Here is a 15400-nt window from a genome sequence, read left to right on the forward strand (position 1 = left end):
TCGATGTGGGCCACGGAGGACTCCATGATGTCCTGCGTCACGATTTTGGCCTCTGCCAATCCCGCCTTGAATCGTGATTGGTTCTGAGCTGGAAGCTTTGGGAGGCAATCAGCTCTGGTTAACGGCTGCCACCGTGGCATCCGCGTTGGCTTGACGCAGGTGCAAGGACGCGTTGTAATTAAGCTTCTTCCGGTATGCCTCCAAGATCATCTCCTTGCCTAGCAGCGCTGCAGAGGAGGAGGCTGAGGACGACTGAGGCTTGGAGTTCAGTGATGCAGCAGCTATCACAGAGGAGTGCGGTTGTGGATGGGCCAATAGCAAGAGTGTATCCCCCTACAACTGCATGTACTTGGCGTCCAGGCGTTTATTCACCGGCTGGGCTCAGTAGGGCTTGAGCCAACCCTTCTTGGCCAAGGCCACTAACTCCTTCTGCATCGGATCCCTGTTCTGGCAACGGGACGTAGCGTGAGGACTTCTGCGAGGACCCCCCCCCACTGCTGGTCGCTTGATCTCGGGCTGAGGAAGACCCTAGTACTCTGCCAACCCTGCCAGTCTTTCGTGGAAGGCTTTGGTTGAAGACGGCATGTCGGTATCATCCTCCTCCTCCTCATCCTCCTCATCATCATCCTCCTCCTCATCATCATCCTCATCCGTGTCCCCCTGCGGAACTGGAGTGTCTGGAACCGGAGGGGGAGTGCTAGAAGCCGGGGACTTGAAACGGGGACCAGAGCCAGAGGCTGCGGCGGAGGCTGGTACGGAACCGCCTGTGCATTCGGCTGGCGGCCCGGAACGAGCCGCTTAGGCTGAACCGGGACCGGAGGAGCCTGTGCTGGGGCCTGAGGTGCCGGAGGGACAATTGGAGGGAGCAAGTCCTTGTTGGCGTCCCCGAAAATGACTCCAATCTGCAGAGATTTTATGAGCCCAAGGAACTTTTCACAGAACCTGTTCTCACAGGCGGTATTGGTGGTAAACTATATTGACGGGGTAGCAGGTGGTTGCTGGAGCCGTTGCGAGCCCTGCCCATATGGACGCAGCAGGAACCTACCTTGCGCAAAGGAATAAGCTGTAGGCCACATACCTGATTGACACCAGTCCCACCATGACACACGGTCCTCCGCCTGCCTTTCCTGGAGGGGCGGTCATCTTTTTGAGCTGCCTTCCACATGCCTGCGTCGTGTTGCTCAGCTCACTGGGCCCACCTCGTCCAGGACTCTTGAGTGTGGATCATGGGGCCTACCAAGTTCCTCAGGCCTAGGCCCTGAAGGCGTTACGCCCTCGGCGGATCTGCCGGTAGAACTGCATAAAGGCGCCCCCTCTGACATACTGCCGGTACTAGGGCGAAGCCCCGGTAAAAGAACCTTCTGGTCCCTCAACACCCTCACCGGGAGGATCTGTAGATCCCTCAGCATCTTCTCAGCTGGTAGCTGATACAGCCTCAGTACTTATGCTGGTAGGAGGACCTGGGCGGTCCCTCCTGCGCAGGCGACTCCTTGGGAAGGAGTCTCCCTTTGCGGGCGCACTGGAACAGAACAGCCCTAACTTGGCTTGGATCAATGATAGACTGGATCGATGATAGACTAAGTCCTTTAGGTCCTCTGTAAGCGATCTGTAGAAGAGCTCCTTCCACCCGGCCAGTCTGTTCTTCAAAGACCTCAAGGAAAGCCCATTGCACGCGGTACAAGCTTGCCAACCGTGGTCAGGGCCAAGGCACAGTAGGCAGAGGGTGTGGGGTGTCTTTGGTTGGGAAGAGCCAGTCGCAGGAGGGACACACGCTGAACCCTGCAAGACATGCGCCGGGAGGAGCGCAACGCCTGAGGACAGAGTACCTGAATGATAAAAAGACAAAGAAGTATCCATGCGTGGAATTACAAGGCCAAAGCCAAACCCAGGAGCGCTGGTGAATTCGGCCTATTCCAGTCGACCCGGAAAAGGGGACTGAGGTGTGGCACCGGAGGGCGGAGTCTGGGCAGCGCATGCCCCCAGGGCTGCACCTGCGCGCCTCCAAATTTAAAGGGGAAGACGTTTTTTTTTCTGGCGAGTAGGGGATCTACCTAGTGTTTACGCTTCTTTATCCTATCAATTTGGCACAGGTCGCTAGCAAGCGTAGGATTGCTTTTACCAGTTCTAGGATTCTTGACCCTCTTTCCAATCTCTCATATGGGTGTGGGTCCCAGACACAAAATTGCTTGGTTCACTCTCCTGCCAAGTCAGTATATTCACATGGACTGTGTCTCTTTCTCACAGAGTTCCAGACCACCTTAGGCTTCGCCACTTTATACTTTACTGTCTCGCATAGGTGTGGGTCCTTGATCCTTTGATTTACTGCCCTGTCAAGAGTACAACTCTTCCTGCTTTACTTCAGAGTTCAGACCCTCTTCTCCGAGCTTCTGGAATCTCCACGTTGCTTCCCAGACCCTTGCGTGCCCGTTTGCTTCTTTCTCGTAGGCATCAGGGGTTCCCGGGCAGCTGCGTCCCTTCCGGAGGCTTTGTTTTTTTCAGGTATACAGCAGGGTCTGCAGTTGCTCTGCAGTCTTCAGACTCTTCCCGGCTGCGCGTTCTTCTCTTACACTTTGCCTGAGGCATTCGGAGGATTCACTCAGCAGTAGCCAGAATTGTCTTCTCGTGATGGATATGCGAGTTCTCCTTTTCCTCTAGTTGCTGCTTCCCTTGCGGATCGCATCAGCTGCTCCTTTGCACAGCTCCCACTGTTCCTCCTCAAGGATCACTCTGGCTCTCTCCTTCGTGTCCCAGTCGAGTTGCTTTCAAACTCCCGCGTAAGATCGCTGCACTGCTTTGGACCAATCACTTGCGATGAGAAGCTAGACCTCTCACTCCGCTTCTCTAGAGAGAAGATCCTTGGACTCACGGTCATCATCTTCGTCATAGTACCAGTTTGAAAACGATATGCATGATACTTTGTACTTTCTGGTCTTTCAGTCTTGTCATGTATGTTAGGTTGAGTGACTTAACAAAACACATTGGCTCCATCTGAAGGGAAGGAGGATTTAGGGTTGGAAACGGGGTTGAATGTATTGGTCATACTGCGTTTCACGATAATGGCCATCCCCGATCCCATAGAGTGATTCCTTCCCCCATGTGATCCTCCCTCGGTAAAGCACCCCAAAGGGAACTATTACACTGGACACACCAACCTAGACCCATGGGAAAGGCCTCCCCCTAGGGGATAAGAGACAACATCCTCAAATTCGTCACAATATTCAGTTCCTTCTTTCATATGCCAAGCGCATCATCAAATGTTCAGTAATTCCATACAATGTCAGTTAATGCCTCATGCACCTGGTAAAGTCAGAGGAACAGCCAAAATGAAATGATTTATTTATATCGTGCTCGTACACAAGTGTTTCAGAGTGCGACAACTGACAAAACCATGCATTCTATATTCAAAGAACCCTTTTTATTTCTTTTTACCACAGAAATACTCAATGTCAAGTTTGTAGAAGCATGCTCCCCAAATCAAATTTGAATCCAAGAGCTATTAAAACGGAAAGGGAACCCACAATCCGTACATGGGACATCAAGAGGACCCCACTCGTACTCCAATATGCCACTGAACATATGACATTTACCATACATGGCTGAGCTATATGGTGAACGGTACGTATGGTTGAGCAGACATTGCTAGGATTCAAACTTCTGACTTGCAGAACGATTTGAGCGGTGAGCACATAACTCACTGAGCTATCCTAGCAGCTATTTCTCCTTAAATGTGCACACCACAGCATTTAGAAATACATTGGCTTTGGAGGTTACATTTATTGATATAACTATTATTTCCTCCCGCTTATAGTGCTTATGAGCAGGAGGAATGTGCCATGGCAGACTAGTAAACCTGATAATAGTGCTATACTTTGAACTTAAAAGGAGTGAAGTGGACAGGAGAGGGCATGTAATAAATGTTCCTTTTTATCTGCACAATTGATCAAACAGCATGATGCTGCAATTGGATATCTCAGTGAGTTAAACTACTCCAACACAGGCATGCCTGCACTTTCCAAATTAATATTACAGCAGGGCTCCACCCTACTGAGATTGAAGAGCATCCAAAAGTGGAGTATTTTTGCACAAAATGATAGGCAGCTGCAAAATGAAACAATCCAGATGACTTTAAATAAGCAGCCCTGTCTGGCCTATATAAACAAAAACTAATGCACAGCTACATCTTTACATATAAAGCACATAGTCAAAATGTACAGAGTGAATCCCAAAAATAGAGAGTAATCTAAGCCAGTTTTCTTTTCTTTCACACTGCCTCTGCATTCCTTCACCAAGGGTTGTAGAGGCAGTGGTCAAAGGTAAGTTAACCAGGGGTCTCAACTGCTACCCTTGGTGCCCCCAAATGACGTCTATGGACTAAAGTGAAAGGCACAAACCGGTCTGAAGTTTGCATTATATTTCCTGTTAATCGGGCCTGGACTACGTGGAGTTTCAATATGCTGGCCTCCTATTCTGGTGGGCTGGGGATTGGGGGAGTATCTGCATAACCCTTCCAACCGGCTCATGAAAGCCTTCTGACAATGTGAAAACCTGTGTCCCAGACATTATCCATGTTTGGCCTTAGGACAGAGTATTCTGTAGGTCCCGAGACAGAGGGGGCTCATATCACCAAAACGAAAGTCCCTGAACAGACAACTGTGTAAGTCCCATTGCTGGGGTAGAAGGCAACAGTCTCCAACAAGGACTGAGAGGGGTATCCACAGGCACCAAAATGGCCATGGGAAACATCTCCGCAATGCGTTCCTTGGATTAGTTACATAAACACATTCGCCATTATCGGTTTCAACTTCTGAAGAGGCATGTCTAGTTCGATGCTTGGAAATTACAGGGGGACTGACCCATAGAGCGCTACAAAAGTTGCAGAGACACCCACACTAGGGGGAAAGATACCAGGCCAGTCCACACATGGTTAGAAATCCAGTGTCTGGGAAAAGAGATTTAGGTAGTTCACATGCAATGCCGGAGGTAATGGGAGCAGGCTCAGATATGTTGCTCCATTTCCCAGATTGCTCATCATTATCAAGTGCTGGGTTGCTGGCCCTGGGTGAGGAACTTTTTTTTTCCAGACAAGACTGTTCTGCCATTTTCTGGACTCTGAAGTGAAGAGGTATGTTGCCCAACAACTGCCAGCAATCCTGTAGCTAGATCCCAGTCAGGGATTAACAAGCTCTTATGCGTTCACCCTTGTCTTCTGTTGCGAATATTGCACACAGCCAATTGTTGGGGAGAATTCTCATAAATGTGCTAATTCCCTGCACCTTAGAGACCCCCAGCAACTTTGCTGGATTTTGAGGACTTGATTTTTTTACCTGGAGAGAGTGTGAGCCTTTTTTCCCCACTCATGTATTTTGATGTGTATTTTACTCTTGTGTTCTTTGATTATGGAGTTTTAGACCACTCCATAGGCATCATCATTTCATGCGTATCACACAGCACCCTCAGGGCCCGTTAGGCTCTCCCACGGTTTAAACACCTTCTCTGGGATAAACTACTGTTTCCCAGAGAATGTAAAAGTTAAATGGACTTTACTAGTCTTTTTAAATTCCTAGACGCAGCACACACTATCTTCCAATAGAGTGCTGGAGGGGTTACCTAGTATCCCCCATGCCTAGAAACTCATGTAGCAGTCAAATGCTACCCTTTCCAATCGAAATGGCTGGTGGCAGTGGTTTTACAACAAACTACCATGATTTTTCGTGACCGCGAACACTGGTAGCTAAAATTCGCGGGAGCCATATTTTCCAAGATGGCGTCTGAGCCCCCTTTATTTAACAGGTCCCAGTCTTTTTTCACCATTTCTTTTTGGAAAGGTCCTTCGAGTTTGTCTCTGCGCGCCAAACCAGGTTTGCCCCCTTTGTTCCTATGCCTCTGGTGGGCTTCAGGAATGAAGACCGCCTCTGGCACCTGAGTGTCTGGGGTGGGCAGGAAGTGAGGAAGGTGCCCGAAACTCCCTGTGCTTAGTCTCCTAGGCGACCCACATGCACTCTGGCTTGATTGGCTGGCTGTCTGGCAAGGACAGCCCCCCTGCTGGGTGAGTGGTAGCTAGGCTGGAATGAATGGGAGAAGCTGTTTAAAAGGCGAGTCTCTTGGCTTGGAAGGCAGAGTCGACCACTGGAACGAAAGAACCGAAGACGAGCTGGAAGAGGACGGCTGCTGCAACTCCTGGACCGTTGATTTGCATGGTGAAGCCCATCCAAATCGCCAAGTTCATCTCAACACAGAAGCCCTTCAAGGACGACTTCTCCCTTTGAGTTGGTGGGACCAATCAACTCGTAAGGCACCTCGACACCATTCTCGGAGCTGGTTGCAATTTCCTCAGAGTGCTGCAGGAAACCGAATAGCCATGTAGAAGGACACCAGTTTGTGTGCTTGACGACAGCTACCGGAATTGAAGATTTGCCAGCTTTGTGACCAATCCCCGTGCAGTGCAGGAGTCCCCCGACATCCTCCCTCTTGTCCCCACGACTGAGGCTCAGGAGCAGAAAGATCTGCAGGAACTGCCAGGAACAGAAGTCTTCAGCTACATCTTTTTCTTCAATATAAGGTACTGTGAAAACCCGACAGAGAATTTACCTCTCACTGCAAAAGTGCGTGAAACCTTGGCAACTTGCAGGCCTAGTAAGCTTGTGACCCGACATACAAATCTTTCTTCTACGAACTACTTCTGAGAACCGTGGCAAAGACTTTTCCGTTTAACTACCAGAACAGTTTTTACCTATACAAGACTCTAGCCCATTGACTTTGCCCTACCTATTGCATTGAATCAACTCCTCTGGTGAACTCCAACTATTTGCACTGTTTAAGAGTAACTGTAGTAGTCGTTTTACTACCTTATGACTTTTTGCTCCTACTTCAAATGCTCCGAATGCCATTTTGCTCCTACTTCAAACTAGTTTAAATGTTACAGAACCAAATAGTGTGAAGCACTGTAGTATATTTTTGTGCGATATTGATTGCCTCCTTATAGTGAATGTTTTCTAACTGACTGTGTAATAAAATAAGTATCTGAATACTTGTGATTGTAGACCTCTGTGTAACACCCTTACAAGCTAACATTCCCTCTTGAGATAAGCCTGGCTGCTCAGTTCGCTACCAAAAACTGTGTGGTACAGACTTATACCAAAGGTTGGTTTTACTTACACCTGTAATCATAGTTGTGTGTAGTGATCCCAGAGGGTACTGCATACAAACATTGCCTAACACCAATGTGGGAGCAGCTGTGTACGAAATTGGAGTAAATATTGAGAGGGTGTCCAAGGAGGCCCTCTCCAATCACTCCAGGTTGGATCGGGGTAACTGGACAATCAGTATGTTGTGGCATGTAAAGCAAGAGGGAGATCCCAGAAGTGCCTTCGGGCAAGGCCCAGGGGTTGACTTTGCAGGAGGTGCAAACCGGTACTACAGACGCAATGCTGGTATTGACATGTGGGGCTTGAAACAGACAAAGCTGAGGTTACTATGCATCAGTGCCTCATAACTCAAAAAGCTCTAAACAGCCCCAAGAGCCAATCCAAAACATGTGTGCTGGCAGGAACACGTCACCTTGCGAGGATACCTCTAAATAGAGAAATGTACTCCTTTTACAGGTACATAAATTATCTTTATGGGGGAACATCAGCTCCCACCTTCATGATGCACACCCCATGGGCTCTGCTAGAAAAGCTGCAGGGAATGCTGACTGACCAGGGGTGGTCAAGGGCCAGGCCACCTTGACAGTGTGCACGCCCGAAGCTCAGACAGAATGTGTTAGAAGGCATATAATCTAGATTCCAAAAGGGGGCAGGAGATGGTTAGATCCAGGGGTGACAAATGTGGTGAATGAAAAAAATCCTTTGGAGCATGGATGAGCGTTAAGCTACCCACATATGCTCTTATCTGCACACGGACTGGCAGGAGGGGAGGACATGGAGCATAGGGGAGGGTACAGGGTGGCAAGGAGTAGCAGCAAACGAGCAGGTGCCTAGTACCTTTATTTTTGAATTGATAGTTTATCAACATGACCTGATCTGGCTTCTATTGGGGACAATAATCTACAAAGATGCAGAAAAGCGGACATAGTAAGCAAAATAATATTCATAGTTTTCTTCAGCAATGGATTTGCAGTGTGTTACTTAAAACAGGTCATTTCCAGAATATCAGAAGTTGAACGAAATATTCTGGGGTTTAGAACCCTGACAAACATCTGCATAGGAGGCCAAACAATGAGAGGTTGATGCATTAGAACGTTTTAACTGTATAATGCAGTTGTACGCAAGACAAATTGAAAAGGCCAAATGTTTTAATTGCAGAAACTTCATTCAACGACAAGTAACAATCCAGAAAAACCTTAAACTATACATTTTACTTTTGTTCATTTGATGTCATTGAAGGGTCATAAGTCCATGCCTCCAATTGAAAGTATTATTCTAACAAATATAGAAAAGATGCGTTTTTAAAAATGATACATAAAAAAAGAAAATGCGCTATTGACTTCAATAGGGACATCCTGGAGAACAAATATAGAACTGCAGATATCCAAAATGCACCACTGGAGAAAACCAGGTATGTGAACTGTGACATTATGTAGCAATAAGGCACAAAGAAATGGTCATAGGTACTGAACTACTCAACGCCACAACATACAAATCCTTTAGCATGCACCAGCCCACTAAAAACCAAACTAGGGACAAAGGCAATCTGCATGCATATACATCATTTGGTGCATAGTTGAGATCTTGCCAACAGACGATAATATAATGGCTTGCTATCCAATGCAATATTGGAAGCCAATACTAAAAAGTACCTTAGGACTAAATATATTTTAGTATTCAAGATGGGAGGTAACATTTGTAATGGCACATTAAACCACTCATCATGACCCCTTTCTCTTAGCCATCAAAGCAGAAGACAAAAAGCTGAATAAGTAATGCAAAGCATCTTTGAGCTATGGATGCAATTTGTGTTAAAGTGTCTGAATAAACCAAACTGACATGATTTGCATTCCTTATAAAAGTAATTTAAGAGGGCTGCATACCTGCACATTCCACAACCAGAGCTCAGAGCAGTCATCTGGTCCACAAGCAACAAGATAGTTGTCATCTGGGCTCCATGCAAGGTACGAAACACCATAAGCATGACCTTCAAGCGTCTTCAACAACTTAAGTTGGTGCGTCTCCTGAAAAATGAAAGAAACTTAGAATCCTTAAAGAGCTCTATTTTTAGTACACCCCTACACAAATGCAAGGTGCACACTTAACTTATTTAACGTATGCATAAACTTTGAAAATCATGTTGCAGAAATATCAAGGTTACTATCAAAAGCTTTCACGAGCGTTCTATGAATTCAAAGGTCAATTCAATGGCAGATTACTAGCCATAATCTTAAGAGTCTTCTCATTCCTCTTTAAGAAATGGGGGTGGTTGGAGGGGAATTGAGGACATTTAGGTGATTAAATGTTCTTCCTGTGTGCCATCACACCACGGCAATGAACCCAGAAAAACGAATCTGCAATGAGGCGAGTTTAGAGGGAAACCGCACAGAATGTTTCAACTAAAAACATTTCCTGAATGTGAAGCAATAGTTCTCGCAGTAAAGAAGCCAGAAAAGCAGAGCCGTTTCCAGGGCCATGGACCAACAAGTCGAGAGATCATGATGGGCCAGATAAGTGCATGCACCCTTTACCTGCACGACGAACGTTTGTTACCCAAAGACCTGTGTATGTAGGTCCAAATAAAAAATGGAGCATCAAGCCAATGAAGAATTGTGGCTCCAACCGTAATCCCCATTTCACCATTAGAAGGACTAGCGCTACAGATAAGGTATCAGCCACTTTTACTCCGTAACAATAGGCAAATACACCCAAAAAATTATAAATGGGGAGTAAAATACTCCCAACAAAAATGGGGAAAAGACATGTAGAATCTTGTGCCCCTGCTTTCACCCTCACAGCTCCATGGATATGTCTGGACAAGTCGTGCATGTAGTACCAATGGAAGAAACTAATTAACTACCTGATTTAATGTACATTAATAACTAATAAGAAGGAACAAGTTACTTACCTGTAACTGTTGTTCTCCAGCATGGGTCTGGCATGGATTCACATGCTCATGAATATTCCGTCAGGCTGGGAATCCTCGGTAAAGAAAAAATCAGTTTCATTTCTGAACTGTCTTTCTCCTAACAACCAATCACTGGTCTCTGTGTCATACTGCCCCCAGCCAATGGCTGCCTTCAACCTAAGCCCCTCCTCTGGCAGCCATCTTCAGATTTGGTAGCACGTAAAGTGGCCGTAGGACCAAGAGAAGAGTCGCAGAGGGGAGGGTGGGAGGGTTTGCATGTGAATCCATGCCAGAGCCATGCTGGAGAACAACAGTTAAAGGTAAGTAACTTGTTCCTTCTCTCCAGCATGGGGTCTGGCATGGATTCACATGCTCATAAATAGAGAATACATAGCCATACACACATGCACAACCACGGAAGGTGGCAAGGCTCAACATTAATCATCTCTTACCTCCGCACCAGGCTCACCTTCAAGCGACCAGGTTGCACAGCACTGCTTGGCCGACTCTGAGCTCCTCCCTGGAATCCCTGTCAACGCAGTAGAACTTCGTGAAGGTGTGCGTCAGCCTCCACGTAGCATCCCTGCAGATGTCCAGCAGGGGCACACCAGACAGGAACGCCATAGTTGCAGCGATCGCTCTGGTCGAATGGGCTCTCGGACGGCCAGGCAACTGTCGGTTTGCCAACCGGTGACGAGTGATGGAGCCTAAGAGCCACCTGGAAGAACAAGTTACTACTCTTACCTGGTAACGTTCTTTCGATGGGATGGTCCGACAACGTATTCCATTTCTATGACAGTAATCACCACAGCTGTGCTGCTTCGGAAAATCTTTCGGCGTCTGCGTCAATAACGTCGATGCTGTCCGAGGGCCTCCGTCGAGCCGACGTCACCGGATGTTATAAGTAGGATGCACGACGCCCGTAGCCTCAGTTGTGTTTTTTTCCCCCAGAACGTGTAGCACCAAACCACTGCCAGTATGACCACAAAGCCTTGCGGAAACGTAAGCTGCAATCGCATAAGAAATTCTGTAGCGGGGCAGGTAGAGGGAGAGATATGGAATACGTCGTCTGACCATACCATCGAAAGAACGTTAGCAGGTAAGAGAGTAACTTGTTCTTCGAGGGGATTGGGTCCTCTGACGTATTCCACATCTATGACAGACTCCCAAAGCAGTACCAACGTATGGAGGAGGAAAAAGAATTTAGAATATAGAAATTTAGAAAGCCCAATCAAATTGCAGAGTAAAGGACTGCTTTGCCAAAGGCCAGATCCTGCCCATGGATAGAATCGAGGGAGTAGTGACTTACAAAAGTATGGACCGAAGCCCAAGTGGCTGCATCACAGATGTTATGAATAGGAACATCCCTCTGCAGGGCAGTAGAGGCAGCCATACCCCTAGTAGAATGGGCCCGTAAGCCTACCGCAGGGTCCTTACCCGCCAAGCGGTAACCTTCAGAAATTGCCAAGATAATCCATCTAGACAAAGTCTGCTTAGTCACAGCTTGTCCCAAACGCCTTCCAGCGTAACCAATAAAGAGCTGATCGTCCACTCTGACCCGGCACATGCGAGAAATGTAGAAACTTAAAGCTCTCCTAGGATCCAATCTATGGAGCCTCTCCTCTTCCTTACCAGGATGTGGAGGAAGATAAAATGCCGGAACAACCACCTTCTGGCTCAAAAAATTCCGACACCACCTTCAGAAGAAAGGAAGGACAAACTCTAAGGACAACCCTGTCCTTATAAAACACAGTGAAGGGTGGCTTAACTGAAAGTGTCTGCAACTCACTCTGCGAGCGGATGTGACCACAACTAAAAACAGTTTTAAGGGTTAAAAGCCTCAAAGGACAAGAATGTAAAGGCTCAAGCGGAGTACCCATAAGGAATATCAGAATAAGGTTCAAATCCCAACCAGGCACCTGGAAAGGTGCTGGCGGAAACACATGAGTGAGTCCTTTGAGGAACTGAGAAATTAAAGTAATTTTAAAATAAGAAAACTCCTCAGACGAGCGCTTAAATCTAGACAGCGCCGCCAGGTAACCTTTAACAGTACCCACTTGCAGGCCCCTGTGGGCCAACAAAAGCAAAAGACAGAACTACAGGAATGTCACATGAAAAAGGATCCACATTCTTAACGCTGCACCAGTCGCAGAACTTTTTCCAACGGCAACGGTACAGGGACTTTGTTGCCGGTCGTCTGGCCGAAAGCAACACCTCCATCATGTCTTCAGTGAGGTCCCAATCCTTATACCTCAACCTTTCAGAAGCCAAGCGTGAAGGTTGAGGGATCTGAGCTCTGGGTGGAGAACCTGACCCCTCTCCCGTGAAAGCAGGTCGTCTCGGTAGGGAAGACGACGTTGGAGGGCAGATGGACACGTCGAGAAGGTCCAGGTACCACGTCCTCAGAGTCCAAGCCGGAGCAATGCGGATCATCCGGAACCAAACCTCCGTAACCTCTGCAGCACTTGCGGGATGACGGGGACTGGAGGAAACACGTACAGCAGTGGGAATGACCACTCCACCACAAACGTGTCTCCTAAGGCTCCTATTGGAGGAAATTCCCGCAAGCAGAACCTTTCGCACTTCCGGTTGACACTGAAGGCGAAGAGATCCACCTGAGGGGTCCCCCCGTTAGGCAGAATCCTGTGCAGTGCCCTTAGGGACCACTACACACAATTAAGACTACAGGTGGCAATACAAGTTTTACCTTTGATACAAGCCTGTACTATGTCAGAGTGGTAGCAGTGGTGGAGCAGCCAGGTTTATCTCAAGAATATATGAGCAGTAGCAGAGATTACACAAAAGGGGCCACAATTACTGTGACAAAAGCAAACACTGACTCAAGGTTTCAGGTATAAAAATATAAGTACATTTATTTTTAAACCATTCGTTATAAACACCACTTCTATAAAACTGCAATGAAAACCACACGTTAAATATACTACAAATAACCAATTCACTTTGTACAGTAAATCTCAAGGTGTTATGAACAAAACACGTTACCGCGAATACAATTGCGATCACTTTTTGACAGTTCGGTCTACTAAACAAACTCGAATCCGTGACATGAAATGCTACCAGGGCAAAAACACACTTAGCACTTGAGATACCCAGAGGGAGTTGGAGACAAAAATCACAGGCAATATTTTGGTTAGGCAGGCAGAATCAAGAAACACGCAAAGACAGGAGTTCAAAAGTCAAAGGGCCGGAGCCAGGGTCGAAAGACACCGGGGCCAGTTGCCGAAGATCACACGGTCAAACAGTTCACGATTCAACGTAGCCAAAAAGTATAGATATTGTCAACGTTCGGAAGCAAAAGTTAAAAGGAGGGAAGACCAGGGCAAGCCTTGGAAATGAAGAAAAAGGGATTCACCCAGTTTCAACAGAACACGGTACCTTGTTCCAGTGGTGCAGCTGGTGCCCTGACAGATGTTCTTGTTGGTTTCCCACAGACCCACGATTCCTGGAGCTTCGTTGTGAAGGAGGACGTCTGAAGGTCATCTGCACCACACAGGGATGAAGCCGGCAGCAGCGACAAGGAATTAAAGGTGCGCTTCTTAAAAACAGGAGAGGCTCTTCAGGTGGCTATCCGGACCACTACAGCAGTGTGCAGCGATTTCGACCAAGGACGAGGATCCTCTGGCTTTAGAAGATGAGCTGGTTATCCCCACCGAGCTCAAGGGAAGCCGACTCCGGACTAGATCTTCTCTAAGTCGTTGAAGGGAAGATAGCTCAGGACTGCAGCAGGGCTTCACCGGGACGGAGTAGCTGCAGCAGCCGTAGTCATTCTCTCTGCTTCTCTTCGGTTCCTTGTAGTTCCAGTGGCGACTGACTTCTAGCCCAAGTGATATGCCTTTTATGTGAAAAACCCCCATTCACACAGCCTGGCTGTCAATCACCCAGCAGGGGTGTTGTTCAGCCCGGACAACTACCCTGGCCAATCATGACAAAGTGCGATTTGGGTTTCCTAGGATACCCTATGCCGGGGGTGACTACACCCCTCCCTCACATTCAGCCCACCTAGACACCCAGGCGCCTGGTGGAGGGCTTCTGAACAGAAAGCCTGCCAAAAGACGGTGAGCAAAGAAGGTGAACCTAGTTTTCCGCGCAAAGTAAGACACAAGAAGGACTTTAACAAAAAGAAATGGCAAAAAAAAACCCAACCGGAGCCAAAAGAAAGACGATTTGGTCAAGCGGGTTTATGTTCGAGGCTAATATAATAACCAAGAACAGTACCACGTTTATCTAATATAATCGCGGTAGAAAAGTTAGGGTAGATACCACTGCCACCAGCCAAGTCTAAATGTTGAAAGAGCGAAACAATGCTCTAGGAGATACAGATAAAAAGAGATACAAGTTAACCCTATCCAGTACTCCATGGAAGATGGGTTGCACTGGATCTGTGGTAGATTGACTAAGTAAAGTTAATGGTAACTTTACCCTTTTCTGGGGGACAGTAGTCGCCTCAGAAATGGAGTCGAGGGAAGTCTTAAAGACAACCCTGTGCCACGGCACTGAAGGTGCAGAGTGACACAAAAAGAAGGGGGCTGCTGAAGTGGTGTACTTCAGAGTCCACAATCACAAAAACAAATAGAAACACATAGCAAAACACAGGTAAGAGTGAGGGAAAAGCTCTCACTCTTACCAAGTGGAAAAAAAAAAACTCCAGAAGTCCAGCAAAGCTGCTGGGGGACTCACTAGGTGAGGGAAATTAGCCATAGATGAGAATTCTACCTAACAGGAGAATCTCCTGAGCCAGCTCCCACTCGTGAGAGATCACCCTCTGCCTGCTCAGAGCGTCCGCCGTCTCGTTTTCGTCTCCGGCCAGATGAACTACCGAGATCGAAACTTCCTGCTTGATGGCCCAGAACCAGAGCTGCATCGCCTCCCTGCACAAGGAAGTGACCCTGCCACCCGCACCTTTTGTTGAGGTAGTGCATGGCCACTGTGTTGTCCGTCAGAATCAGGACATTCCTTCCTCGCACAGTCGGCAGAAAAGCCTTCAGGGCAAGCCCGACTGCCTGCAGCTCCAACAGATTGATATGGAGTCTGGACTCCGACGGAGATCAATGACCGCTGACTCAACTCGTTGGCATGAGCTCGCAATCCCGTGAGGGATGCGTCCGTCACGATCGTCACCTCCGGCCAGGGTAGCCAAAACGGAGCCCTCTTCATCAGATTGCCTTTGACGGCCCACAACAGAGGGTCCTGGGCGACCGAGGGTGGCATCTGAACGGGGTCCGACATCCTGCCGGAGGACTGCGACCACTGCATCTTGAGGGCTCACTGCAGAGATCTCCTCCGCAACCTGGCCAGAAGAATGCAGGATGCCATGAGACCGAGCAAC

The 15400-nt window shown here is 47.7% G+C and overlaps 1 protein-coding gene across 4 annotated transcripts in view; it reads right to left on the reverse strand.

Moving 5' to 3' along the window:
- WDR26 (WD repeat domain 26) overlaps positions 1 to 15400 on the reverse strand; it is a 1161882-nt gene that overhangs the window by 801470 nt on the left and 345012 nt on the right. For all 4 annotated transcript variants that reach the window (XM_069608652.1, XM_069608650.1, XM_069608651.1 and 1 more), the window contains one exon: positions 9029 to 9169. In XM_069608652.1, the coding sequence (XP_069464753.1) occupies positions 9029 to 9169 (141 nt within the window). The remainder of the gene's footprint in view (positions 1 to 9028; positions 9170 to 15400) is intronic.

Source organism: Ambystoma mexicanum, chromosome 4q (assembly GCF_040938575.1).
Source record: "Ambystoma mexicanum isolate Mex_15411 chromosome 4q, UKY_AmexF1_1, whole genome shotgun sequence".
NCBI lineage: Eukaryota > Metazoa > Chordata > Amphibia > Caudata > Ambystomatidae > Ambystoma > Ambystoma mexicanum.